Source organism: Fonticula alba, assembly GCF_000388065.1.
Source record: "Fonticula alba strain ATCC 38817 unplaced genomic scaffold supercont2.1, whole genome shotgun sequence".
Classification (NCBI taxonomy): Eukaryota; order Rotosphaerida; family Fonticulaceae; genus Fonticula; species Fonticula alba.
Genome location: NW_009242971.1, coordinates 448,130 through 473,209, shown reverse-complemented (window position 1 = coordinate 473,209; position 25,080 = coordinate 448,130). Strand labels below are relative to the sequence as shown.

Here is a 25,080-nt window from a genome sequence, read left to right as displayed (position 1 = left end):
GCGGTGCTTCGGTGTTGCTCTCGCATGCTCTTTGACACATAGTTGCCCTGGGTCTTCGCTCTCGGGAGACTCCCCGGCGGGACCCGCTAATAGACTTTGGGCTTTGGTTGAGAGGGGCAAATCTGAGGACTCCCTAACCAGGCCCGCCCACTGGACTGTCTCCCCTCCATCGTCGGGCGCGTGCACCGTTCTCGAGCTCGGTGGCCGCCCGCACTGTGCTGCCTCCTCCGCACGTCTCCCAAGAGGAATGCTACTTAGAATGCCAAACCCACCGGCGAGGTCTCGCCGCGTACGACTCGTAACTCAGGTGGTAGGCCCACTGACGGACTGGGGATCTTGCGCCAAAGGAACAGTCTCTACGTGTCTATTAAGTGAATGATCACTGAGTTGAGTGCCCACGCATGGGCCGGGTGGCGCCGGACGCCCGGCGGGGCAGGACACAAGCCGCAGCCTGACGACCAGGGCGGGGTGGTGTGTGGGCCGATCGGGCGTACGCGGTCCCGCCAGCATAGACTGGTCCTCTGGCCCTCGGCGAGGGGGGGGGGGGGGGGGCGGAGTTCGCAGGAAAAGGCAAGAAAGGGGATTCCAGCGGAAGAGGGAGGGGCGACAATTCCCGTATTGTCGGACCCTCTCCCCCCCCCCCCCCCTGAGGGGAAGGCTGAACAGAGAAGGCAAGGCGGTGGGAGAGGTGGCCATGCGTGCAATGCCGGGCCGAGTGTGACGCCGCCATCAGCGCATGCAGGAAGAAAGGTGTGGAGAATACATCGCACTACATTCCCTACCGGTACTTCGGCGGGGTGACGAAGCGCTACACGCGTTGTGCCGTGGGGAAGAGCGATGCAAAGAGGAGGGCCGGGAAGGGGGAGGGGTGTGGGCGTGTGTGGGTGTGTGGGTGGGTGTGTGTGTGAGAGAGAGAGAGAGAGAGAGAGAGAGAGAGAGAGAGAGGAAAGACAGACACAGAAGGCCATGGCGCACCATGGTACCACGGCCCTTGTAGATCCGCCCAGTGGGCGCGCCAGAGGAAGATGTGGTCAGGCGATCGCTACCCAGCCGGCCGACCGCACGCTGGAGGGATCTAGGATAACGGCCCTCGGCGCGGGCTTGCTGTAGCCGGGCCCGATGCTCGCTGTCATATTCACGCCGGTAAGACACATTGTCGCCACGACCGCCATCATCATGGGTGGGCCGGGTGTCAGATGAGGTGTTGATGCGCGTGCGGGGCGTCTCTTGGTCACCACGCGAAGTCGAGTGCCTGGAGCCGATGCTGCCGCTGTGGCCACGGCCGCGTTCATACGACAGAGATGCCTGACGCTGGCGCTCTTCGAAGCGATCCCGCCGGGAAAGGCGCTCGCCAGGCATGCTGAACCGACTTGCCGGCGACAGCGAGCGTGCCGGAGACTGCGACCGATCCCGAGGCGCGGGGCTGACACTGCCCGGGCGGCTGCTGGCACCAGTGGCCGAGCGCGAGGGGGATGGCGAGCGATGGCGGTCAATCGGCGGCAGGGGAGCTCGAGGGCGCCTGTCAACCGGCGAACGGGAGACCGAGGGCGAATGCGAACGCGAACGCGAGCGCGAGCGCGAATCCGAGTGCGAACGAGAGCGCGAGCGAGAGCGCGAGTCATCACGCCGACGTCGCCGACGACGACTGCGATCGCCATCAGAGCGGCGACGCCGCCGACGACGACGGCTGCTCGAGTCATCCTCATCGTCGGCTGAACTGCGACTGCTCCGACGCCGACGCTTTCGACGGCGCTCATCGCGCGATGACATGTCGCCCGCCTGTGCATCGTCAGCGCCCGAGGCATGCGACTTCTTGAAGGCCAGCTCGCCGGAACGCGCGATGAACACCCGCTCCAACGGCCGGTCCTTCTCGTCGGTGGTCACGCCAGCCACCAGGCGTCGAAGCGTGGCCAGGCCGTCCGCGCCGATAACTCGACCGAAGATGCAATGCTTGCCGTCGAGGTGTGGGCACGCGGCCAGGGTGATGAAAAATTGGGACCCATTCCGATTGGGGTCCCCCCGGTTGGCCAATGACAACAAGCCGGCCTGATCATGCCGCCGTGCCAACCCCGCCGGGTCGGCCACATACGGCTCGCCGTAGATGGAAGCCAGGCCACGGCCATCGCGGCTTGTCACGTCACCTCCCTGGATCATAAAGTGCGGGATAATCCGATGGAGCGGCACCCCTGCATAGTGTAGCGGGGCGCCCTTCTCGCCGGTGCACAGTGCCCGGAAGTTTTCCGTCGCCAGGGGGGTATCGCGGAAGAGTTCGATAATGATGCGACCCACTAGTTTAGGGTAGTGATCGAGAGAGGGGGGTGCAATTGGGGTAAGTGTCGGGGTGGAAGAGAGAGAGAGAGAGAGGGGGGGGGAGGAGGTGTGAGAAGGCTTTGTGAATTGTACATACTGGACTTGTCGCCCACCGCGAGATCTAGAAAGCAGAAGACATTGTTCGGGTCAATGGCCACGGCCTGCTGGCCGGAGGAGCTGTCCGGCAGGGACATGGACCGCACGAGAGCAGGGGGAGGTACAGCGAGAGGGAGGGAAGGGCCGAGAGGGGGGAAGGAAAGACAGGCGGGGGGATGACTGAGGAGGGAGGCTCAGGATGGGCTAGCTGGCGGTCCGAAGGGGGAAAATACAGGCGAGGGCGTGAGGAAAGAGAGAGAGAGAGAGAGAGAGAGGGAGGGAGAGGAGGGAGGGAGGGAGGGCTGTGTGTCAGGTGTATCAGGGGAGCTGGCAAACGTCCGGTCATGGTTGCCTAAATGCCAGAAAGCGGCAGAAGGAAAAGGTGCCAGGTGCTCGGCTTCGAACGGGAGGGCGACAGAGAAAAGAACAGATAGGCCAGGGTCTCCCCACGCCGTGCGTATGTACGCCCCCATTCACAAGCTCCTTTACGCATGGACGTATCCGCCTCATGGAAGCCGGCCGGGACAAAGACATCTCACCCGGGAGCCCGACAATCGCGGTCGGTTGGATATGCGTTAGAGGCTCGCAAGTGCCTCGCCAACAGGACACCCCAAGTGCCAACGCCACTTGCTCTCCCCACGATCACATCTCAGCCAACCGAAAAACCATCCTCCGGGGGGCGCGCCAGGCACGAGCGAGCGAGCGTTGCTTCCTCACCCTTTCGGCCCCTTTCCCGCGCCTCGGGGCCGACGCAAAGGGGAGCGGGGGGGGGGAGCTCGGCAGAGGCGCAGGAGAGAGGAGAGCCCACGTCGCTGGCATGGAAGGAAAACGCCCAACAAATGTGTAAACATTTTTATTATCACCACAAACGCGGGTCACGGTGTGGTGCTGAGGAAGCGCAGCGTAGATAGGGAGGGGAGAGGGTCGGAAGAGGAGAGGCACTCCGGGGCAGCATGTCACACGAAGTGCCTGGCAGAATGGCATGTCTCCTTGCGCTTTTCCTCTGGCTGACGCTTGGACGTCAGAGCTGGGAGTCGTAACGATCCTCGGCAGTCGACTGGGAGATTGCAGGGAGGAAATGATTGGCCACAGGATGGGATGGGATTGCGCGAGGGCGAGGGGGGGGGGGGGGGGGGCGAGGACAATCAGAGAAGGAGGAGGGTCAGACGTCGAACCAAGCGCAGGAGCAAGGCATGAAATGAAGCACAGGCATGGGAGATCGGGACAAAGGTGGACACAGGCACAAAAACGCACACTCACGGAGATGGTGTCGGCCAGCGACGTGCCGCCAATGCTGATGGTGCTCCCCTGGCCGCCGGCGGCGGGGGCGGTCCCGCGGCCAGCTGGCGACCCGGGGCTTGATGAGCTGAAGGATAGCATGGAGCTGAAGCGGTTAGGCAGCCAGGAGAGCGAGCCACTGCCAGCACTATTGGAGGAGCTGGTGCTCGACCTCCGGGAGAAGAGTCGCCGCTGCTTGTGAGACGAGGTGGACGACGAAGAGATTGAAGGCTGCCGAGTCAGAGCCGACAAGTTCGACGTGGAGGACAGCTTGATGCGGCGCTGGAGAATGGCCACCACCGTGTGCAGCGCCGACACGAGAGACGTATGCTGTCGTTTTGTCGGGAGGAGAGAGGAGGGTGGCGAACCGGGGGTCGATGTGCAGCAGGGCGACGGAAGAGGAGAGAAGGGTGTTAGATGGATGGATGGGGGACAGCGAGAAGGAGAGGAAGAGGGGGGAAGGGGGGAGGAAGGGAGGCGGTGGACAGAACGGCAATTTGATGCGGAGGAGACAAACCTGCGATGTCTGCAGGCAAATGTGCATCTGCTTCTGGCTCGGCGGGATGAAGTCATAGGTGGGCATTCCAAAGGCCGGGGGGATGTACTCCAGTCCGAGACGGCTCTTGGCAAAGTGCGAAGACCAGGACTTCAGTCGGTTCCACTCAATGTGGAAGGTGGGCAGAGGCCCGGGCGGCGTGGTGGCCCCAGGGCTCCCCGGTGCCGTCTGCTCCGGATCCACGATCGGCTCCAAATAAAAGCCGGCCAGTCCAATAATGACATTACAGCGGAACTCCATGCCTGTATCCACCGAGTCCACGGGCTTGGTGAGTGTCGAGACTACCTCCTGGGAGGGGAACCAATTGGTACTGCAGTTGGGGATAAGGAGATTGTAAAAGCCGGCCATTTGGGAGAGCTCCTCGAGGTACTGTGCTCATGGTCGTGATGGCCAACCGAAGGAGGAAGAGATATGCCCAGGTGGTCGGATGTGTGCGAATGCGTGTGAGAGGGAGGGAGAGGGGGAGAGAGAGAAAGAGAAAGAGGGGGAGGCATTGCGGGGCGAAGTGGCCAGAGGAAAGGAGGGAACCTGGTGCAGAGGGAGAACACACCGAGGTAATGTAAAGCGTGAAATTCTCACGCGGCAGGCGCATCAGCTTGCGGCGCATCTCGGCGGAGAGAGGTGGAATCACACCGGTTTGGATCTTGTTCTGGGTCTGTGAGGTGGTCGGCGACCGGGAGATCGTGCGTGGGAAGGGGACAGAGAAGTGGGGTGAGTCATAGGAGGCCGGCAGATGTATGTAGCAGACCAGCCACGGGAGATGGGAAGGGAGAGAGAGAGAGAGGGAGAGAAACTCCATAAGAGTGGGAGTGAAGGGGGGGGGGGGGGATTCGGGCGTACCTCGGCAAAAAGCATGGCCGCGGCCTGCTCGTCATTGAGGAACATGCCAAGAGCATCAAAGGCAAAGGACTTGTCCGAGGAGGCATCGGGAGAGAAAAGCCACGGCCGGAGCTGGAAGGAAAGCTGCGGCTCGGCCGACGTGGTGGTCGGCACACGCTCCGTCCAGCCGGTGTCCTGCATGGTCAGCGGTGGGTTGAAAGTGGGCTGTGGCTCGGCACTCTCGGCAGATGCTGCCCCATTCAGACCGTTGGTCGAGGCGGTGTCGCTAGTGGGAAGGGGATGGGTGAAGGGCGGGGAGCGCTGGTCCAGGGGCAGGGATGCCGCCTGTGCGCTTACGCCCTGCAGGAGCTGTGCCAGCTGGTCCGCCGGCAGCGACCCAAGGTAGATTGCTGCGGCCACCGGGTTTTGCGAGCCAATTTCCGGGACCAGCATCGACAGGAGAGGATAGTCCTCGGAGAGGAACTTGTACTCTGTTTGGGAGGAAGGAGAGAAGCAGGAAGAAACGTATGAGGAGAGGGGAGAGAGAGAGAGAGAGAGGGGGGGGAGAGGGAAGGACAGAGGTAAGTACAATGGATGGGGGTGGAGTAAGGGAGGTGGAGTGAGAAACGAACCGTAGCCGTCGGGACCCTCGACGAAAAGGGACATGCACTCCAGCAGGCCAAAGGGCATGTCCCGGGCCTCAAGGGCACCGAGAGTGAAATGGCGACAGGTGCTGGCAATATCAGTGCGCAGAATGATCGGCCGGTTCTCCACCGTCGTCTCGGCATCGCATTGGGGAAGCTGCACCACGGCGTGCACCATCTGCCTGGTGGTCAAAGATCGGATGAACGAGTCCCGGAGCTGAGAAAGCCATCGCAGGGGTGGGGGAGCGAGAGAGAGAGAGAGAGAGGGAGAGAGGGAGGCAGGGAGACAGGGGGGGGGGAAGGGAGGGGAAGAGAGATTAGTCGCATTGGAGAGAGGGAGAGAGAAAGGAGGAGAGAGGGCGCACGCTGAAGAGGAAGGCGCGGACGTCGCGCGAGTTGAAAAGGGCCGGAGCCGCTGGGGACGGAGCGGAGAAAATGGCCACACGAAGCCAGCTCTCCAGCTGCGCCCGCCGCCGCTCAATGTCCGAGCCAGACAGGGAAAAGAGGTTGATCTTTAGCGAAGAAGCAGCCACCTGCTTAGGTGGGAAGATGGGTGTACTGGGGGGGAGGCGAGTCTCAACCTGCCACAAGAGGAGAGGCAAGGAAATGATCAGCAAGAGTGGGTGAAAGAAAGCAGGCGCAGAGGGGTGGTGGGGGAGGGGGGCAGATAGAGGAGCATATGCCAGCACATACCAGTTGGTAGAGGCGGTGGAGGTCGCTGAAACGAGCACAGCAGAAGAGGTTGCCATTCAGCACGATGTCATAAACCTAGGTGGAGGGAGGGACAACATGCACAGGAGGGACGAGGGGGGGAGAGAGAGAGAGGGGGGGAGGGGGAAGGAGGGAGGGAGTAGGGGGAGGCAGAGGGGGCATGGAGTTAGTAGACGGGGCGACAGGGAGAAAGGCTGGTCTTTGTCCGCGGAGACACAGCGGAGGCGCATGGACATGGACGAACCGTGATCTCCGTCGACCCAGACGTCCGGGTCCGCACAGTCGGGATTGTGACATCCACCGACGAGGCGTGCGAGTGCGAGAGGAAGGAAGAGGACATGCTGTGTGTGTGTGTGTATGTGGTGCGCGCGCGAGCGGAGACCGGGGGAAGATCAGGTCGGGGCCGGCGACCGATCTGGAGAAGGCTCTGTGCGGCGGGCCGGGCGAGACCCTCACAGGGGGCAGGAAGGAGCGGCGAGGCGGTGGGGCGGTGAGGCAGGGAGGGGGGGGGAGGAGTGGGGCACGCGTATGGAAGGAGGGAGGAGAGGAGCCGGGTTGCGACATCGCCCGGGGGGCCGAGGGTTCCCTGGCGGCGGCGGCTGATCAACCACGCCCGGGGACGATTTCATCCAAGCCGCGGGGGGGCGGGGGGGGGGAGTGGAACAGGGCCATGCAACGCCGGAAGTGGGACCGCGAAGCACGCCGCCCGCCGACGGAGCCCTGGGCTGGTCACTACCCCAAGCTGATGCGCCCGACGAACGCATGAAAGCTTGTATGTGTGCCCGAAAGGGGGCTGGGGCGCGGGGGCGGGATATGGCGGGGCATGCTCCGCCCCTTCCTCGCAAGCGGGAAACAAGATCCTGGGCGGCGGGGGGGGGGCGGGCTGCTGGGCATCATTCGGGCCAGCCGCCGGGGGACCACATGTGTGTACCCCGCGCCCCCCCCTCCAGGGGGATGGCCATTTCTCGAATGAGGGGACAGTGGATGACCCCCTATATCTGAGGCCAGGGAGGCAGGTCGGGAGTCCCCTCGCCCCCCCCCCCCCCGCCGGGGCCCCACCCCCCCCCCCCCCCCCCCCCCCCCCGCCCCCCCCCCGCCCCCCCCCCCCCCCCCCCCCCCCCGCTGCCCCGCCCCGCTGGGGAACACTCGGGGCAATTATTGGCGGAACAAGACCCGCAGGCGTGTCTGTCCTGCCCCGTTGCTGCCCCCCCCCCCCCCCCCCGGGCCGCGCTGGTGGTCGACAACGCCCCTTTTATGGGTGTGGCGACTACAGGGCAGGACGCAGTTGCGGGCAACCTCCCCCCCCCCTCTTGACTTGTCGGCCGACAAGAGGGGCCGCGTGCACACAGGCGTATGTGTCTTATTATTATTATTTCGAGCATATTGCATTGCAAGCCCCGCAAGGGGTCTTCCGCCCCTTCACCGGTCCCGGGCGCCCCATTTTTCCCTGAGCCACGAACGCGGTACTGTGGCCCGGGTAGGGGGCCGCCGGGAGTGGGTGCCGCAGATGGTATTCTCTCTCTCTCTCTCCCTCTCTCTTTCTCTCGCCTCACAACTTTCCAAGTGCTCATCAACCACCAGAGATACGATCGGATGGAAGCGCTGGGAGTTCAGGGGGGAAGGGCAGCGGATGTGTGAAGTTCGCCTGAACACTTGGAAAGCGGAGGGCACAGCGCGAACCCCTGAGTTCCAAGTTGAGGGGACAGGGCAAGGGTCCTCCCCATCTGCGCGTATAGGCCAGCAGGAGTCTCAAGGGCGGGGAGGCCGCTTCGCCCACTTGCCCCGGCTTGTTCCCCACCCCGAAGAGGCCGGCGAGGAAGGGGGCGGGCGGACCTGAATCTGCGGGCACCCGCGCCGTGGCTGGCCCGACTCCGGGGCGGACACCTGGAGGTCGCCCAGGGCGAGAGGCAGTTGCCCAAGCTCGGCTCTGGCAACTGCAACTGTAACGCGACTGGCGCCCCGGCCCCAGCCCCTTCTTGTGGCCCCGGCCCGGCCCGGCCCGCCCCCTCCCCTGTTGCCAAAATCGCAGGCTGTACGCTGAGTCGCCGCGGAGCAGCCAGTCCGCATCTCAGGGCAGTCGCGTGGAGGGGCTCTGGGGCGGGGCGGCCGCGCGGGACGGGGGCGCGCACGGCCGCCCCTCGGTGCAGAGCCCCTCCCTTCCCGCCCCGCCCCGTCCCGCCAAGGGGGTGTTGTCGCCGCTGCCAGGGCGCGGGAATGGACGTTGACCTGCGGGCCAGCCACGAGCGCCGTCACCCCCCCCCCCCCCCCCCCCCCCCCCCCCCCCCCATGCCGCCAGTTGCATTCCTTAATCCAGACAGACGAAGTGCATTCCCCCGGAGGCGGGCCATTAGATTAAGTAGCGCCCGAAGGACACGGCCACAGGCCGGTCGGTGGCGAAGCACCCCCCCGCACCCACCCATCCCGCACCCCTGTCTCGGCTCATGCCTTCCTCGGCGCGTATTTTGCGCGCTCAGCTCCTCGGCTGCTCAAGGACCAGTCTCGCCCCCGGCGTCCGGTTGTTTGTTGTTTATGCCGCGGTCGTCACAGCTGCCTCTGACCGAGGAAGCTGGCACCCTATGCGTGACGTAGGCCGCGTCCGCTCACACACACACACACACCGGTGGCCGTTGCCCAGGTGAGGTGCCCGCGCGGGCTCATCCGGCGAAGGGGGAGGCGCGGGGGGAGGCCCAGACGGGCCCCTCAAAGCGCGCACACGGATCAATCATCTGGCAGGCCGGACAAGAACCACTGCCGCCAAGCATTTCACTTGCCCGGGGGGGGGGCGGGGGCGGGGGGCGGGGCGGACCTTAACACCTGCTGGGACGGCCACGCAGGCCCAGGCATATTCAGGCCCTTTCTCCCCCAGTCCACACTCGGCTCCCCGGGGGCGTTCGGACTGCCTGCCAGTGTGCGCGCTGGCCTCGGTAAAGCCCCCAGCCCATTAGATGTCCCAAGTGCTGTGTGAAGGGCGCGTCACTGGCGAAAAGGCCACCTACATTCACAGGGGGGCGTTCACTCCCAAGCCACACATCCACCTGCGATGCTCGACTTCACGCTCGCGGGGGGTCGCACACGCGCGCACGCGCTGCAAGTGTGTATGCACCGACTCCCACGAAGACACACATGTATATCACACACACACCAGACACAGCCAGCGACGCTTGCTCATACTCGCCCTCAAACACGCGTTTGTCCGAACCGGAGGGCGTCCCCCAAGAATGCGCAGGCGCAGGCTCCGACGCCAAGCACTCAGCATCCCCCTTGGTGAGTTGACTCCCCCCCCCCCCCCCCCACACGTCTGAACTCCAGTCACCCCCCCCCCCCCCCCCCCCCCCCCCCCCCCCCCCCCCCCCCCCCCCCCCCCCCCCCCCCCCCCCCCCGGTGAACGGACCAGGAGCTGGGTGTAATACCAGGGCGCGCGCCCCTGAGCCATGCGTTGGTCGCTGGTCCCATTCGCGGCGTGACACGCGCGTGATAGTATCGTGCATGATCATGTCATTCGTCGGGAGTTGATCGACGCCCGCTTCATCTTGCGAACTCCAACGCGCACAGGCACCCACACACACACACACATACACGCCTCCCGGACATACACCGGTGGATAGACTGGAGGCATCCGCTTGTGCACTTACACTCGTTCCCCATTTGACCGCGCACCGTGTGGCCTCCCAGGAGCCCGCTCCCTCCCTACCAACACTCCCTCCTTCATCCCCCCCCCCCCTCCATCCGCCCCTTCCTCCCCCTCCCCTCCGCTTGCCACGAAACTCTCTCCGCTTCGCCGCCCCACACTTGCGCTTGGACAAACACCCACGCTGCGGCCGATGCAGGCATGTCCTCCTCGGTGCCGAGCTCGCCCCTCACCACACACCAGCGTCGGACGGAGAGGCCGCACACCATCCTCGAGCGCCCCGCTGGTGCCGGGATAAGCCGCCCCCCCCGGCCCTCGCTCACATCAACAATACGCACGGAGCCTGGACAGTGTATGTTCTCTCGGCCGGCCGTTGCATGGCCCCCTTTCTCGACACCTCCTGGCCATGTTCTCACGCTCGCCATCCTCGTCAGATGGCCCTGGGGGGCGCGCGTCGGGCATTGCCCTGTCCCCCTCAGAGCGCCTTCGACGGCTGTCAGTCCACCTCCCACGGGCCTCGCTATCGGGACTAAAGGATTTCACCACCCGCCGGAGTCAGACCATTTATGACATCGACAGTGATCTGTATGAATCGCCAGAGCTGGTGGCCGAGCGCCGAGCCCGCCTCCGGAGCATGCTCGATGTGCCCTTCCGTCTGGAAGGGGTATGCTTGACCGGCGCTTTCCTCCCCCCCCCCCCCCCCCCCCGCGTATTTGCGCGCAATCTCCCCCATCCCCTGGCATGCATTGCTGACACATAGGCCCGCCTTTCTCCTCTCCAAGTTCCTTGGCCTCGCATGGCTGGTGTGCCTGCACACCACCATGTCTGCTCTGTTGGCTGCACCGATGGCCGCCTTCCGGCTTTTGGTCTCCCTCCCCCAGGGCGAGCTCACAATCCAATAGTGCGGGCACCTGGCCGGGCCACAACAGCTCACCTTCAACCGAGGCCCTCTAACTTATCTCCCTCCTCCCCCCTCTCTCTCTCTCTCTCTTTCTCTCTCTCACACACACACACTTGCTCCCCCTGCCCCGGTCTCCTGTTCAGTGCCGCGGCGCACCTCCCAGCTTTTTTGCCCATCATCTTGCCGATCCTGGTGTACCGGTTCCGCCTCCTCGAATCTTCGACCCTATACCATTCGACGCGGGCCGGGCAACAGTCGATGAAGCTATTTGTCGTGGTCAACATGCTGGGAGTTGCAGCACGCATTTTGGCCCCGATTGGGGCTGATCTTGGACGAACCCTCTCGACTGCCGCGCGGAAGGACCACCTACCTGCAGTCACGCCAGGGGCCTCGCCGTCCAGCAGTCCGCAGCTGGCCATGCCGCCGCATGCCACCGGCGGGACTGAGGCTGCGAGCACATCTCATGGGGTCTCCCCGCGTGAGGTTTTCTACCTGGCCGCGGCCTATACCGTGGTCACTGGTGTGTCCCGTCCCCCTGCTTCCCTTCCATTCCTCCTCGTCCTCCTGCATGTGGAACATACTTCTCCCTCTCTCCCTCCCTCTGTCGCCGCCTCTCTGTTGAACTGGACCCTCGGCTAATACCTTTGGGAAAAAAACGCGCCAACGCAGCCCTGCATGCGCATGTCTTGCTGCAGGAGCTGATCGTGCTGAATGTGGCTGTCAATGCCCTCGATGGTGGTGGTGCGCTCGGCGCCTTGCTGATGAGCACGCAGTTCATCGAAATCAAGGCCTATATCTTCAAAAAATTCAACCGCGGCGGAATCCACGAGCTTGCCTGCACTGGTGCGCACACCCACAGCACTGGCATCCACTCCCTCTTGGTGACATCTAACCATTTGCCGGATGCGATACATACTCAGATGCCATGGAGCGCTTCCACATTGCGGTGTATGGCGCGGCCATTGCCTTCCGCAATGCCTCCGAGCTGGGGCTGCTGGATGTCCTCTTTTCGTCGCCCCTCTCTCTGAGCGGCTGGCTGGCCATCTTCTCCTACTTTGCTGAGGCGTACGTGCTGCAACACCCTTCACGGCTCTGAAAGGCTGCCTCTTCTTTTTTCTTCCTTTTTTTTTTTCACATCGCCCGCCTGCCTCCCCCTGACCATCCACCCATCACGCAGCCTCCTCAAGCCCTACCTGATGCTCGCCCTCTCGGAGCTGCTCGTTGACGCCATCAAGCATGCATGCGTTTCGCGCCGGGCACGTCTTCCCTCCAGGCTTTACAGTGCCTTCTCCGGCTCCCTTCGCGTCATGCTAAAGGTGCGATCCCACCCGGCTGCCATGTTGCCTGCCGCCCGGAATTGCGCGCTCGAGGCGAGGAATCCCATCTTTCCTCTCTGCCCATCGTTTGAACGGCACATCCCCCTGACCCCCGGCCCGATCCACCTAGTCCTATCGCAACACCGCGATCGCCGCGCGCCGGATCAAGTTCAATCCGGTCCCCATTTGCAGCGTGGTGCGTCCATTTAGGCAGCATATGTCTCCCGACAGGGTGCATGTCGGTGGATACACAACCACGCGCGCGCACACAACTAACGAGACATGTCTCAACTTCGGACAAGGTTGTTTTCATCTGCATCGAGTCCATCGCCAACCCCCTCTCAGCCCATTTTGGCCGCACAGGGGTCGCTCTGATCATTGGCGCCACCTTCGCTTGGTATGGCACCCAGTCGCTATACTTACACACACACACACACACACACATCGATATTGACAACCTGATTTCCCCCCGGCAGCCTGCTTTTGATGCGCATTTTGCTGCGCATCCTGCTGACTCGCCTCGTGCGCGACGCGCCCAAGATTGATACCCCGGAGGCAGAGGCCCTCCTTCGGGATTGTGGCGACACCGATGCCGAGTATCTGTAGCGCGGCATCCCACCTCCGGGCCCTGCCTGCCCTTGGTCGCTCCCTGCGCACACTGTACATTATCCCCCCAGCAGACATCCCCCCTCCCCGCTCACTCTCCCGTGCACAATACACGCCTTTACGCTCGCAGCACGCGCTTCCGACCCTGCGGCCTCGCCGCCGTGCCGAGGACACAGCCTCACCAATGGGGGCCCCTCCCGGTCGGAGAACTCCAGAAGGTGTCTGGTATGGGCGACAGAAAGGCCCTGCTGCACCATGTGTTCGTTGGCACATGCGCGCCTGGCCTACGAGCTGCCACCCGGCCGGCCGGGGCGTGTGCCCCCGGACAGCCTCCCCCCCCAAGCAGGAGCCGGGGTGCTCGGAAACGGAGACCACGGCGGGCGTGACCCCATGACCCGTGATGCCGGATGGGTTGTCTCTCGCCCGCTGTTCTGCGGGGCCTCTCGCCAGCCGCCGAAGAGCAGATCAAGTGGAGCGGCGATCTGCTTGTGTGCCGTGTCCTCTCTCCCGGGAGTCGCTCAGGATAATAGGGCCGTCGCAGTGTGTGCGCAGGGAAGGGTCTTTCACACCGGCAACGGACGGGGGAGCCGGTCACAGCGGCAGACCATGCACACCGTGAAGAACCGGCCACGCCACACACACTCCCGCGCGACCCCGGAGAAAAGAGAGCCCAGATGCTACTGTCCCAGAGGAAAGACGCCGGAAGGGAGAACGCAACTCGAAGACAGGGGCAAAAAAGGGCGGAGGAGACACACGAGAGACGCGCCCACCTTCCTCCCCTCCTATACCCACCCCGCCCGAGGAGTGAACGAGAATACACGCGCCCGTCTCCCTCGCCTCCGGGGCTCTCTCTCTCATGCAAGGTCGGGCGGCACGCAACAGAGGCAAGAGGAGAAGGCGCAAGCAAAGGAGAGGAGGAGACACAGACAGGCACAAACACCCGCGCCCGCCGCCCCCCCCCCTGGCTGATTCAAATCTCTGTTGTGTAAAGAAGAGAGTTATGCTAAGCGTATATTGTGTGTCTGTAGGAGGAGAGGGAGGAAGCACGCCGCCAAAACAGAGAGCCCAAGCCATTAGGGATCCAGGAGAAACCACATCGCGAGCAGCGTCGGGGGCAGGGGGGAGAGAGAGAGAGAGAACGGCGTCGGAAGCAGGTGAGCACACACATATACACACTGAGGTACGCGTCAGCGGAGAGGTGCGGCGGGGTGGTAGAGAGGGGGGAAATGGCACGCCAGTGGATGGAGAGCGCACGCAAAGGAGGAAGAGAGAGAGAGAGGAACGCACCCGACACACACGGCAGGGTGCGCGCGCGCGGCGAAAGCTAACGTTGCATTTAGTTGGCGAGGGCCTTCTTCTCAGCCTTGAAAGACTTGGCGACGGCGGCGCGGACCTGGAGAGAGAGAGAGAGAGGGAAGGAGGGCGGAGGCAGGAAAACGCGTCAGCGGAACCGATCCAGGACATTGACGATTGGAAGAGCGAGAGAGAGAGAGAGGCGGCGAAAGTGGCGCGGGGGCGCCGGAACGACGCGACGCTCCGGCGCCCCCGCGCGTGAGAAGCAGACAGGCGGGAGGCCGGCCCCACACACGCCGCAAAGAGAGAGAGAGATATATATCGAGGATATACGCACGTTCTTCTTGGCGACCATAACCTTGAAGCGGTCGAAGTCGGACAGGTTGGCGCGGGTGGCCTTCTTGGCAGCCTTCTTGGCAGCGGCGGTCTCGGCCCACTTCTTGGCGACCTCGGCCTTCTCGAAAGCGGCGATGACGGCGGGGGTGGAGGAGTTGATACCGACCTTGGCGACGATGTTGGTCAGGGTAATGCGCTTGAAGTTGACGACCTGGCGCTTGATGGAGGGGCCATCAATGAGGGCGCGGTTCTGGTCAACGACGTTGACGATAGCGGCGATCTTGCCGGCATCGACACCGTAGTTGATGAGGACGATACGGCCGATCTCGACGAACTTAGTGTAGACCTGGGTGCGTGTGATACACGAGCGTACGTGCGCGCGGGCGCGCGCGCGGGGGGGGGGAAAGGGAGAGAGCGAGCAGAAGAGACAGGTCAGCACCACCGCGAATGGACGTCGAGAAGAGAGGGAGGTGAGGAGGTCGCGAGAAGCAGGCCAGAGATGGGCTGGCTGCCGTGACGCCGTTGCCGCGTGTGGGAGGGGAAAGAGAAGACGAGCAAAGCCCCACGGGTGCTTGACAAGAATGGAGAGATGGCGGATGCAGAGCACATCCGACACAAGCGTCTCCCCCGGGAAGGGGCAAAGCTGTCTCTCTCCTCCCTCGGAGACTCTGTGCCATGGCCGTCACACACACACGCGCGCGCGCGCGCGCACAAGCCGCCGGGCTGCTGCCACGCGAGGAGAGCGTTACCCCGGGCAGGAGCACGGCCAAAGGAGACGAGAGGAATCCCCGCCGCATCACAAAACGCAGGGGGGGGCACATGAAGCGCAAGTGGCGGGCGGGGACCGTCCGGGGAGAGGCGGCGGCAATGGCGGCGCGGCAGCGGCAGCGGCACTGACGAAGATGACACACGAGCGAGGCACGGGGCAACGGCGACACGCGCAACCGAGATCGAAGGGGATGCAGAGAGAGAGAGAGAGGAGGGGGGCAGTGTGTGCGTGTGCAAGGAGAAAAGGGAGGAGGAGGAGGAGGAGGAGAGAGGGGGAGGTGTTCAAAGAAAATGGGTCATACCATCTTTGAAACACCTGGCGAGGATGAATAAAAAAAACAATTCCCGAGGTGGAGGCTGGGAAATGGGGCGGAGTCGGGATACAGGAGAGTGGCTCTCAAATGTGGGAGAAGCCACATGCCTCTCTCCTCCGCGAACGTGTGTAGCGGCACGGGTGGTGGGCGCGCTGCTCGGCCCCACCCCGCCGCGCGGCAGAGTGGTCTAACCCCCAGGGCAGCGCGGTGGCAGTGCGGCAAACATGCCGGGCCGTGAGCCGGGCTCCCCACCCGGGAGGCAGGAGGCCCCCCTCTGGGGGGAGCCTGGCAGTCGCCCCAGCCGCCGGGGCTTGGGGGGTGGCTCGATGAAAAGAAAAACCACCGCACGCGCGATTGGCCCGCACCACCCACCGGCCTACACACACACACACACACACACAACGGTACGACCCCCCCCCCCTCCCATCCGGGTAGGGTGGAGCGCGGAAAGGGGGGCGGGGAGTGGGTCAGCTCCGCCTCACCCATAGCCGGGGGCCCCACGCATACATACGCATAGGTGTCCCTGCCCGTACCCCCGCCTGCTGTATGCCCCGTGGTCCTTCCTCTCTACTCGCGGGGCGGCCCCATGCCGCCGGACGCGCACCCCCGCGGTGTCCCCCTCCCCCCTCAAGGACGCAACAGCAGGGGGCCTCCGGCCGCAAAGCGGCGGAGCCAAGCGCGCCCTGCGTGCCCATCCTGCATCGGCCGCAGTGACATGGTGGTGCCCGAGGAGAAGGGGGCTCTCGGACACCATCTTCCCATCCATGCATCGTCGGGATGATGGCCCGGTAGGGGGGGGGCACATCGGCGACCCGCTGAAGGTGCCGCCCCTGGGTGTGTAACACACACAACGCTCTCGCCCCTGCCAGGGCATGCACATGCGCCTTTCTCTGGGCGGGAGGGGGGGGGGGCTCCGGCCAGAAGTTGGACCAGGCCCCCCCCCTGTCCAGGCGCGAATCAAAGAGACACGGACAAGGACACAGACCGAAGGCCACTCTTTGCGCCAGTGCTCGATCCCCCCCGGACACACTCTCTCCAGCAAAGTGCAGAGAGGCATGCATGATCATCGCTCAAGTGCCTCGTCGAACTCGCACACCCATGCCCGAGGGGAAGAGCGAACGGCGATGGTCAGGAGGGAGATTGTCACGCGTGTGTGCGCCAAGCTACCAACCCTTGAGCTGGGGAACAGATATCCCAGCGTTCTGGCTCCTTCCTCGGGGTGATTTGAGGCTCATATCACAGGATCACGCACTTTACTACATGCAAGTTCCAAGCTTTGGGAATATTCCTCGCATTAAATGGTCTGGGTTTCGGTCAAGTTTTCATCTTGGCAGGGCTTCTCTGCCCCCCTCTCCGGGCCCGGACCGGGGACCAGTGGCCTCCATCCGAGGGTTTAGCAGGTTCATGCCTCGCGGAGGCTGGGGAGCGCTCGCCCGCACAACCATAACTCCTCGTCATGCCCTCCTGGCAGGCGTGAGGCGGGGGTCCGAGTGTTGTGAGCTCCTCTGCGCCAGGTGGCGCCAAACGGCGGCCCGGTTCGTGTTGTGTGTGCGAGGCCGGGTGTTTTTGGGATCGGCCGCGGTGGAGGCCCCCCCTCCCTCCGGGCGGGCCCTGCCCATTCGTGTTCACACCGGCGTGCGCGCCCCCTGACACACGCGCACAAGTGGGTGTCGTTCCAGGTTCCGGCCCCTCCGCGTCAGGGTGGTTTCGGGTGGGTGGGTGGGCGTCGCCCTGCGCGCGCCGCACGCCTGCGTGGTCCTTGGGACGTGGTAGATCCGGCATGGGGTTTACCCCTCCGCCTGGCGTCTAGGAGCGTTCCGTCCTCCGCGGTCGCCCGCGCCCTATCGCGCGGGGTGGGGGGACAGCATGTGGCCATCCTTGGGGCAAGGTCGCGGTGTGATGGTGGGGGATTTTCGGGCGTCGCGGGCTTTTTTGTCTCTTGCTCCTCCCTTCGGGCCGGGAGTGGTGGGGCCGGGGGGTGGTGTAAGCCCGGCGCTGTGTGTGTGTGTGTGTATGGAGGGGTGTGGGGGGGGGCGCGGGGGATGGGGGGGATGCGGGGAGGTGGTGCGGCGTGGCCCCGCTCCGTGTGTTGGCGACCTCGTGTTCGACAAGACGCAGGCGCTCCGCCCCCCCCCCCTGCCCACCACCCTCCCCGCCCACTCCCCCTCTGTGCGGCATGCATTCCTGGGTGAGGCCGCCAGGGAGGAGGGGGTGACCCTTTCTTGAGACTCCTCCCTGCTCGCCACTGCCCCAGACCACGGGCCCCTATACCGTCTGATTGTTGTGTTGACATACTCACCTTCTTCGGTTCAATAGAGTAACAATGGTACGCTCTCTCTGCCCGCCCCCCCCTCGACACTCCCTCCTCCGTCTCTCTTTGTCGGATGTACCATGCATCGGCCCTTTTCCCCTCCTCGCCTCCTTGCTAACTCTCCCGCCCCTCTGCTAACTCTCCCTCCGCACGCACGCACACACACACACGGCGCGTCGCACGTCTCTCAGGCTTTCCTCAAGGTCGTTAAGAACAAGGCCTACTTCAAGCGCTTCCAGACTCAGTACCGTCGCCGCCGCGGTGCGTCCCACCCCCTCATTCTCGCGCTCTCTCTCTCTCTCTCTCCCCCTCGTGTGTGGCCCCGTTTGTCGCGTCCTGTCACTGACCCTCTGACCTCTTTCCTTCGCCCCCTTCCACCTTCTTTCTCCCCGCTCCTCCCCTCCCACTAATCTCCCCCTCCCCGCAGATGGCAAGACTGACTACTACGCTCGTCAGCGCCTTGTCAACCAGGACAAGAACAAGTATGCTTCCCCCAAGTACCGCTTCGTCGTCCGCATCACCAACAACGACATCATTGCCCAGTTCATCTACTCCAAGATCGAGGGTGACTACGTCGTCTCTTCTGCCTACGCTCATGAGCTCAAGAACTTCGGCATCACTGTCGGCCTGACCAACTACGCCGCCGCCTACGCCGTCGGTCTGCTGGCTGCCCGCCGCCTGCTCACCAAGCTCAACCTCGCCTCCATCTACGAGGGTACCACCGAGGTCGATGGCGAGGTCTACAACGTCGAGGAGATCGACGGTCAGCCCCGCCCCTTCCGCGCCTACCTTGATACCGGTCTTGCCCGCACCACCACCGGTGCTCGTATCTTCGGTGTCATGAAGGGTGCCGTCGATGGTGGTGTTGCCATCCCCCACTCCGAGAAGCGCCTGCCCGGCTTCGACGTCGAGTCCGGTGAGTTCGACGCTGAGGTCCTCCGCAAGCGCATCTTCGGTGAGCACGTCGCCGAGTACATGGAGCTCCTCAAGGACGAGGACGAGGAGGCTTACAAGAAGCAGTTCTCCCGCTTCATCAAGGCCGGCCTCACCGCCGAGAGCCTGCCCGAGGTCTACAAGAAGGCTCATGCCCTCATCCGTGCCGACCCCGTCCACAAGGCCAAGCCCGCTCGCACTGTCGAGAACAAGCGCTGGACCGACAAGAAGCTCACCTACGACGAGCGCCGCGCCCGCATCGAGGCCAAGAAGGCTGCCTTCTTCGCTTCCCTCGAGGACGAGGAGTAAGTATTCCCTACTCTTTTCCACTCCGCATTTCCTCCGCGCCATCTCCGTCGTGCTTTCTTGGCTGGCGGCCCCCCTACGCATGTCTGCCCGGTGGCGGGGTTTCCTCCTCCCCCTTCTGCGGCGTAGCGTCATCATATTTTGCCCTTCGAGATGGCGCGCGTGCGTCCCCTTGTGTGTGCGCCGCGTGTGTATGCGCACCGTGTGCCGTCGTGTGCGTGTGCTCCCTCCTGCCTCCTTGTGTGTGGAGAGCCCGTGTGTCGCCCCCCAGGCCTCGGCCTCTCTCTCCTACCACCACCCCACCCCCCTCCCCTGGTGGCTGGCCCGGAGGGCAAGCATGCGTGTCGCGCCAGTGCAAATCAATACACCAAGCCTCTCTTCTCTTGTATGCTCTTTTTTTCCCTCCACACCGCGTGCGCGCGGCGACGCGCCGCCCGCGGCGCCCCCCCCCCTGTCGGGATTCCGTTTTCCCTCTTTTTTCGCCTGGCGGGCATGTTCTCTCCGGCCCCTTGTTGTCTGTGAGTGTGTGTGTGGTCCAGTTTGGGCGGCTGGAAGGGGGCGCGGTGATGGTGAGCGAGAGCAATGGCCGCCGCTGGGGGGGGGGGGGAGCCGGCAGGTGGTGTGTGGGTGTATGGTGGTCCGCGCAGGGGGCAGGGCTCACGGTGCCGCATGCGTCTCTGGCGACACCCCCTCGTCTGCATGGACGCCGAGCCGCAGCGCCTGCTCACATTTTGTCTTTCGCTCACCACCCTGTTGGCGGGGCGTCCTCGGGAGCGCCCCTCCCCGGTGCCTGGCTGAGCAAAGTATGTGCGTGCGTGCGTGCGTGCGTGTGGGGGTGTGTGTGTGTGTGGTTGCATGCGTGTGCGTGCGCAAGCCCCCGAAGACTGGCGCAAGGCAAAACACTCCCTCGGAGATTGGGCGGGTCATGGTCTCTGCGACGTGCCCGGCGTCGGCACCTCAGGGCGATTTTTGGTCTTCCGTTATTTTCCCACTTCCCATTTCACATATGGCGTTAGCCACCGGTCGAGTAAAGGAGACGGGCAAACACCATTCGCCAGGGCATGTTCGGTGGCAGTTGTCCACTTGTCCCCTTCCGCCCTTTTGTCGGTTCCTTCTGAAAGTAAATCGCCCCCCTCCCCCCGCCGTCCCCGCTGACCAGTCCGGTTTTCACTGCCCCCCCCCCCCGTCAGTGTCGGGCAGTGCCTCCGGGAGGAGACGAGGTCTGGCCACTTTTCGCCCCCCGACCCGCGTGTGTTCCGGCCCTGCCACTCGCAACGCCAGAGCCGACTCCCTCCTCCCTCCCTCCCTCCCTTCTTGGCCCCTGTGCCCCCTTTCAGCCACCGCCTTTTCCTCTCGCCAATTTTGCTTCCCCGTTTCGTGTGCCAATCTCCCTCCTGGACGCCGGACCGCCGCCGCCGCCGCTGCCGCGCGAGGTCTCCTCCGCCCTTCCTCCTTCCCTAGACGGCGCGATCCCCTGGTGCGTGAAGCCGCGTCTCCCCGCTGGGCCTTCCCTGCGTTCTCTCTTTCTCTCTCTCTCTCTCTCTCTCCATTTTGGAGGCCATGTCCTCGGTAGATGCCTGCGGCTCCTGCAGGCTCGAGGCCCGGGCCTTGGGAGCGGCCGAGGGTGGGGCGAGGACCATGCCAAAGTGTTTCCGGGCGCCAGATCGAGCTCGTCCCTCTCCTCGAGTACATCCTCGTATTGGCCAACCTTTCATGGCCGTCCCAGCCAGGCTCCGGTCTTCCCTCTGTCGCGCTGCTAGAGTCCACCACCCAGGCATGCCCCGTTTGCATTCATCCTGGCTGGATGCGCCCCCTTTGAGCTGGCCCAGGCGAAAGCATCCCCATTTTGCTCGCCCTCAAGCTCGTCTCCCCCCCGCCGCGTTCCTTCCTTCTTTGACCAATCCCTTTCCGTTGAATGACACTGACACTGTCCCCGGTCGTGCCTTCAGCTCGACCGAGAGGCCCGCCCACGGATTTCCCTTTCTTCTCTCTCTCTCTCTCTCCCCATCTCCCCATCTCCCGTCTTCTGACGCCGTTCGAATAGTTGCACCAGGAGCCGCCCCCGCCATGCGTTTCTGTTCTTCCTGGTACCTATACTCCCCCCCCCCGCTAGCGCCGCCGGATCTTCGTGTCCGCCCTGTCTCGTCTAATGTCCCCCTCCCCCGTCTGTCCCCCCCCCCCCGGCCCCCTCCCGCTTGAAAGCAACAACATCCTCTACCCCGAGGAGGACCCCATCAACAAGGTCCTCATCCTCAAGTGCCGGCGCCAGCAGTGCACCTTCCAGACCGTTTCCACCGATCTGCCAGTAGTCTACACCAACTACATCTCTCGCCAGGCCGGTGACCAGCAGACCGAGTACGGCGATGTGACCACCGATCCGACTCTCCCCCGGCGGTCGGCCACCTGTGAGCTGTGCAACATGAAGACCACGCTCATTTTCTTCCTGGCGTCCCGCTCGCCGGAGGCCGACTTCTCTCTGATCTACGTGTGTCAGAGTTGCCAGGGCCAGTACATCTCCGATGGGACGACCATTACCGACATCACCCCGAACCGCCACTAGGTGGGCCTCCCTTTTGAGCTCCCCCCCCTCGCCACTGGCCTCGCCCCCCGCTGTCCTTGCTTCCACCTTCACTTCACTCCTGTCCGCCTGCCTGCCTGTCCACACTCCCCGTCGGGAGCGTCACACTGTGTGCGGCCTACCCTCGGTGGCACCGGTCAGGTGTGCGCTTGCGCCGCACTCCATTCTCCCCTCCTGGTGGAGGGGTTGGAAACAATTCAAAATGCAAAAAAAAAAGAGAGCAAACCACCCTACATGCGATCTCATACGTTGATGGGCGGCCATGCAGTGCGGGCATGGTGTGGGCCTGGATCGTGGATCCCGGGACCGGGGACGTTGGGTGTTTCTCCTGTTTTTGGTAGAGGGGGACGGGGGGGGGGGGGGGCGGGGGACATTGTCGGCGACGGGTCCAGAAAACTCCGTGGCAGTTTGCCTTAGCGTGCAGGGCGCATCTTCGACTGGTTCCAATGGGCCAGACCCCACACCATCAGGGGGCTACTACAGTTGCAGATCATATCTGGCCACATTTTGAGGACGGGCATCCGATCGCCCGCGGCCCCGCCTCCTCCCGGGAACAGCAGGGCCCTTTTTTTTTTCCCCCAATCGCAGCGCTCGATCATGATCCAATCATTTTCTCGTGCCCCGGGGATGGTTCTGAGGACGGGACTAATGGCAAGTGTTTGCCCGGAGGGGGAGGGGGGGGAGGGGGGGGGGAGTCACATCCCTTTGTTGGAACCTGCTTAAATTCGGAGGAGCCTGTGTCTGCCACACCTGGCCTCTTTCTGGCCCGTCCGGGAAGAGCACAGGTGATGGGCCACGCTGCCAAGCGGCAACAGGAAAAGGCAGGGCCCTCCCTCCGGGCGCTGCTGCAATGAACAGGGACTGGCAATGGGTTCTGCATGGAATTCAGCCATTCGTGAGGACAGATGGCACATATAGCGGCCAGCTTCTGCCGGAGGACCGCCATGGCTCGACGGAGGTGCGCTTGCTCTTCGTCAGTTCGTTGTAACATCTTCAGAAGCTGATCCACCGCCTCCGGCGAGGTGCCTTCCTGGGCCCGGACCTCCCGAAGCTCCTCGATGTGTGGGCGCTTGCTGGCATGTACCTCTTGGGCGATCTGTTCGATCAACATGTCGGAAAGCACCGCCACGGCAAGGGGGAGATCCAACAGGTAATGCCGGATAAAAGCCCACCTGTAATGCGAATACAGGGGCATGTGCAATTGCGCGAGCCGAGAGCCGCCGATCGACCAGTAAGGCGGCTCCAGATACTCCGGCTGCATAGACGTCGGTGGGGAAGTGTATGTCCGCCGTTGGCGGTGTCTGAGCAAAGGCCACCGGCAGGTGTCTCGGAAGCCCCCGGCGTAGGGGTGTAAAGCAGCCTCCGGGAGGGAGGTCCGGGGAAAAGGGCCAAGGTATATCAGGACAATGGCACGCACCTCTGACGAGGCATGTACCACCGTCATGGCATTGACCCGGCCGGCGTTGGTGGTCCATGCACCGAAGCAATGCTCGGGCCGGTTCTTGGGCCCACCGAGGTCACTGATCATGGCCATCCACTGGCCGGCCCCCTTCAGGCCGTCCGGCACATTAAAGATCGTCATGTCACAATAGGCCACACTCTGAGGATGTACGGCCTCGAGGCCAGGTGAAAAGGTCCTCTGTCATGCCCAAGCGCTCGTGCAGCGGCAATCCCCCGCCACTGCCCTCAAGAGAGAGGTCCAGCTGGACGCCGAAGGGCATCACCATGGTGGACACACAGGTTACTTCGAATGCCCATGCATACGCATGGCATTCGAGCCGCCTCGCGTGAGCCATCGTGCTGGGTGCTTAGCATCTCGGGGGAGATGTTTGCCAGGCGCGGGGAAGAAAAAAAGCAGCGCACACTCCACAAGGGTGCCACCTCAGCCTGGAAGAGGGGAATCGCCCTTTTTTTTTTTGGCCACGCCTTCCAATTCGCTCGAGTCGAGGTGCGTGTCTATCAAATCGCCGGGTGCGAAGGGGGATGCGACAAGAGGATAAAGAGGCCGACAGATCATTGTATTCTGGCGAGGCGCTTGATGGCCACAGCTTCGGGGCATCCTCGGTACGCCCGATCTTCAACTCCAACCTCCCGCGCTGATGGCATGCCGGACTGTTTGCCGACAACCGGGCCCACGTCAACATGGGCAAAATTCCGCTCGATGTTGACCGGGACACATTCGGGAAGGGACAGCTCTGTTGGGTGGGAATACGATCAAAGCGAAGACCCCCGCCCTACCACACCGCTCCCAAGCGCAATGACACACCGCCAAGCGCATTGGGCAATGTGGCATTTTCTACATGCGAAGAGCAGTTATACGATGGGCGCTATGTGGGCATGTTATCGGCGCGGCATGGGGGGAATATGCCACCATGCTCATTTGTAGGATGCTGGAGGGGGCCAGGGAGGTGGGTTCGGATGGGAGGCGGGATGGGAAGGGGAAGTGCGAAAGAAAGCATCTGGGCAAGGAAGTGACTTTGATATTTAGCTGCTGGTTGGGGTGCGGGGGGGGGGGGGGGGGGCGGCTGGTTGGGGGGGGGGGGGGGGGGGGGGGGGGGGGATAGCGGCCTTTCGCACCGTTGACTCCTGCACTTGGCGCATGTGACAGTAGCCCATCAGGACGATGACACATAGACGGGTGAGTGGCAAACTCAAGCCCACGTCAAGGCTCAGGACAGGGAAAGGCCGATCGGCCGGGCAGCCTCTGTTGGTGTACTCGGCCCTCTCCGGACCCATGTGGTGATCGCACGCCGGGACACAGGCGATGTGGAGGCACAGATCTGGGAAAAGTCCTCGAAGGCACTTGTCCACACATGCGTAGCTGGCCAATGTGCGTTTTGTCGGGCCAACGCCACACCAGATTGCCTGCTCAGCGGCGGTGGCGGCAGTTTGTGACCGCCGAGTAACGCTGCTCGCACCCATGGAGGGACCAGAGCACATTCAAGGGTGCGAGGCACGCCGCCGCAATCCTCGCGACCAATCGCGGAACAAAAGTAAACATACCATGGGCCTCCCCAGGGGTGCGAGGGAATATCCGTTCGCCGGACCAGCACCAACTATGGCAGGCCGATGCCGCCACCCCCCGATGTCGATACCCGAGGCGAGGAGCATCTCCAGCAACATGCTGCGCTGAGCGAGCATTTGCCCCAGACGGCCATGCTACACCGATCTCGGGCAGACAGACCCATCGGGTGGGGCTCCCCCGAGGGGCGGTGCTCCTGGCTGGCAATCCCATCGGCCGTGACTGCCAAGCTATCGATGCATGCCAAGCATCTGCGCATGGGGCCCTGGGTTCGGCACACCCGACAGCTAGGGATGCCCTTACCGTCCGCTTCACAGCGGATACAACGACGCTGGTTACCCCCCCCCCCCCCCC

The 25,080-nt window shown here is 63.8% G+C and overlaps 7 protein-coding genes across 8 annotated transcripts; 3 read left to right on the top strand and 4 right to left on the bottom strand.

The window, feature by feature from the left end:
* Positions 1 to 649: 649 nt before the first annotated feature.
* Positions 650 to 2,675, bottom strand: H696_00094 (hypothetical protein). Its single transcript, XM_009493925.1, has 3 exons — positions 2,408 to 2,675; positions 976 to 2,288; positions 650 to 808 (listed from the first exon to the last, which is right to left on the bottom strand). Exons 1-3 carry the CDS (start codon positions 2,502 to 2,504, stop codon positions 779 to 781), a joined length of 1,440 nt encoding a protein of 479 aa, XP_009492200.1. The 5' UTR covers positions 2,505 to 2,675; the 3' UTR covers positions 650 to 778.
* A 571-nt stretch (positions 2,676 to 3,246) lies between these two features.
* Positions 3,247 to 7,062, bottom strand: H696_00093 (hypothetical protein). Its single transcript, XM_009493924.1, has 9 exons — positions 6,659 to 7,062; positions 6,397 to 6,471; positions 6,069 to 6,284; positions 5,692 to 5,920; positions 5,081 to 5,550; positions 4,791 to 4,895; positions 4,202 to 4,609; positions 3,661 to 4,014; positions 3,247 to 3,463 (listed from the first exon to the last, which is right to left on the bottom strand). The coding sequence occupies exons 1-9, from the start codon at positions 6,752 to 6,754 to the stop codon at positions 3,428 to 3,430; spliced, it is 1,989 nt and encodes a 662-aa protein (XP_009492199.1). The 5' UTR covers positions 6,755 to 7,062; the 3' UTR covers positions 3,247 to 3,427.
* Positions 7,063 to 10,126: 3,064 nt separating this feature from the next.
* H696_00092 (hypothetical protein) lies at positions 10,127 to 12,994 on the top strand. Its single transcript, XM_009493923.1, has 10 exons — positions 10,127 to 10,394; positions 10,477 to 10,706; positions 10,825 to 10,943; positions 11,087 to 11,463; positions 11,613 to 11,786; positions 11,864 to 12,008; positions 12,121 to 12,259; positions 12,390 to 12,455; positions 12,562 to 12,656; positions 12,736 to 12,994. The coding sequence occupies exons 1-10, from the start codon at positions 10,244 to 10,246 to the stop codon at positions 12,863 to 12,865; spliced, it is 1,626 nt and encodes a 541-aa protein (XP_009492198.1). The 5' UTR covers positions 10,127 to 10,243; the 3' UTR covers positions 12,866 to 12,994.
* Positions 12,995 to 13,858: 864 nt separating this feature from the next.
* H696_00091 lies at positions 13,859 to 15,868 on the bottom strand. 2 transcript variants are annotated; one of them, XM_009493921.1, is made up of 4 exons: positions 15,565 to 15,868; positions 14,496 to 14,840; positions 14,153 to 14,258; positions 13,859 to 14,040 (listed from the first exon to the last, which is right to left on the bottom strand). In XM_009493921.1, the coding sequence occupies exons 1-3, from the start codon at positions 15,679 to 15,681 to the stop codon at positions 14,202 to 14,204; spliced, it is 519 nt and encodes a 172-aa protein (XP_009492196.1). In that variant the 5' UTR covers positions 15,682 to 15,868; the 3' UTR covers positions 13,859 to 14,040; positions 14,153 to 14,201. The 2 variants fall into 2 exon arrangements, with proteins under 2 accessions (XP_009492196.1, XP_009492197.1); XM_009493922.1 differs by having other exon boundaries at positions 13,859 to 13,887.
* Positions 15,869 to 17,712: 1,844 nt separating this feature from the next.
* On the top strand, positions 17,713 to 19,507 carry H696_00090 (50S ribosomal protein L5e). Its single transcript, XM_009493920.1, has 3 exons — positions 17,713 to 17,902; positions 18,079 to 18,148; positions 18,315 to 19,507. The coding sequence occupies exons 1-3, from the start codon at positions 17,900 to 17,902 to the stop codon at positions 19,127 to 19,129; spliced, it is 888 nt and encodes a 295-aa protein (XP_009492195.1). The 5' UTR covers positions 17,713 to 17,899; the 3' UTR covers positions 19,130 to 19,507.
* A 900-nt stretch (positions 19,508 to 20,407) lies between these two features.
* Positions 20,408 to 21,933, top strand: H696_00089 (hypothetical protein). The gene is made up of 3 exons (XM_009493919.1): positions 20,408 to 20,603; positions 21,076 to 21,213; positions 21,329 to 21,933. Exons 2-3 carry the CDS (start codon positions 21,194 to 21,196, stop codon positions 21,684 to 21,686), a joined length of 378 nt encoding a protein of 125 aa, XP_009492194.1. The 5' UTR covers positions 20,408 to 20,603; positions 21,076 to 21,193; the 3' UTR covers positions 21,687 to 21,933.
* Positions 21,934 to 22,117: 184 nt separating this feature from the next.
* H696_00088 (hypothetical protein) lies at positions 22,118 to 23,286 on the bottom strand (the record flags this gene model as incomplete). Its single annotated transcript, XM_009493918.1, has 3 exons — positions 22,118 to 22,200; positions 22,617 to 22,959; positions 23,122 to 23,286. 3 exons carry the CDS (start codon positions 23,284 to 23,286, stop codon positions 22,118 to 22,120), a joined length of 591 nt encoding a protein of 196 aa, XP_009492193.1.
* Between the last annotated feature and the right edge of the window lie 1,794 nt (positions 23,287 to 25,080).

What these genes read in the sequence shown, in the direction of transcription:
- H696_00093 (XM_009493924.1), bottom strand. Translation starts at nt 6,754, where the DNA reads ATGTCCTCTTCCTTCCTCTCGCACTCGCACGCCTCGTCGGTGGATGTC. An exon ending in CTGGGTCGACGGAGATCACG is followed by an intron (nt 6,472 to 6,658) that starts GTTCGTCCATGT and finishes CCCTCCACCTAG; the next exon opens with GTTTATGACATCGTGCTGAA. An exon ending in CCGACACCATCTCCGTGAGT is followed by an intron (nt 3,464 to 3,660) that starts GTGCGTTTTTGT and finishes GCAATCTCCCAG; the next exon opens with TCGACTGCCGAGGATCGTTA.
- H696_00092 (XM_009493923.1), top strand. Translation starts at nt 10,244, where the DNA reads ATGTCCTCCTCGGTGCCGAGCTCGCCCCTCACCACACACCAGCGTCGG. An exon ending in ACGCACGGAGCCTGGACAGT is followed by an intron (nt 10,395 to 10,476) that starts GTATGTTCTCTC and finishes CATCCTCGTCAG; the next exon opens with ATGGCCCTGGGGGGCGCGCG. An exon ending in GGCCTATACCGTGGTCACTG is followed by an intron (nt 11,464 to 11,612) that starts GTGTGTCCCGTC and finishes GCGCCAACGCAG; the next exon opens with CCCTGCATGCGCATGTCTTG.
- H696_00091 (XM_009493921.1), bottom strand. Translation starts at nt 15,681, where the DNA reads ATGTGGCTTCTCCCACATTTGAGAGCCACTCTCCTGTATCCCGACTCC. An exon ending in CGCCAGGTGTTTCAAAGATG is followed by an intron (nt 14,841 to 15,564) that starts GTATGACCCATT and finishes ACACGCACCCAG; the next exon opens with GTCTACACTAAGTTCGTCGA. An exon ending in TTATGGTCGCCAAGAAGAAC is followed by an intron (nt 14,259 to 14,495) that starts GTGCGTATATCC and finishes CTCTCTCTCCAG; the next exon opens with GTCCGCGCCGCCGTCGCCAA.
- H696_00094 (XM_009493925.1), bottom strand. Translation starts at nt 2,504, where the DNA reads ATGTCCCTGCCGGACAGCTCCTCCGGCCAGCAGGCCGTGGCCATTGAC. An exon ending in CGCGGTGGGCGACAAGTCCA is followed by an intron (nt 2,289 to 2,407) that starts GTATGTACAATT and finishes ACCCTAAACTAG; the next exon opens with TGGGTCGCATCATTATCGAA. An exon ending in ACAAGGGCCGTGGTACCATG is followed by an intron (nt 809 to 975) that starts GTGCGCCATGGC and finishes CAACGCGTGTAG; the next exon opens with CGCTTCGTCACCCCGCCGAA.
- H696_00089 (XM_009493919.1), top strand. Translation starts at nt 21,194, where the DNA reads ATGCGTTTCTGTTCTTCCTG. An exon ending in ATGCGTTTCTGTTCTTCCTG is followed by an intron (nt 21,214 to 21,328) that starts GTACCTATACTC and finishes CCCGCTTGAAAG; the next exon opens with CAACAACATCCTCTACCCCG.
- H696_00090 (XM_009493920.1), top strand. An exon ending in TCAGTACCGTCGCCGCCGCG is followed by an intron (nt 18,149 to 18,314) that starts GTGCGTCCCACC and finishes CCCTCCCCGCAG; the next exon opens with ATGGCAAGACTGACTACTAC.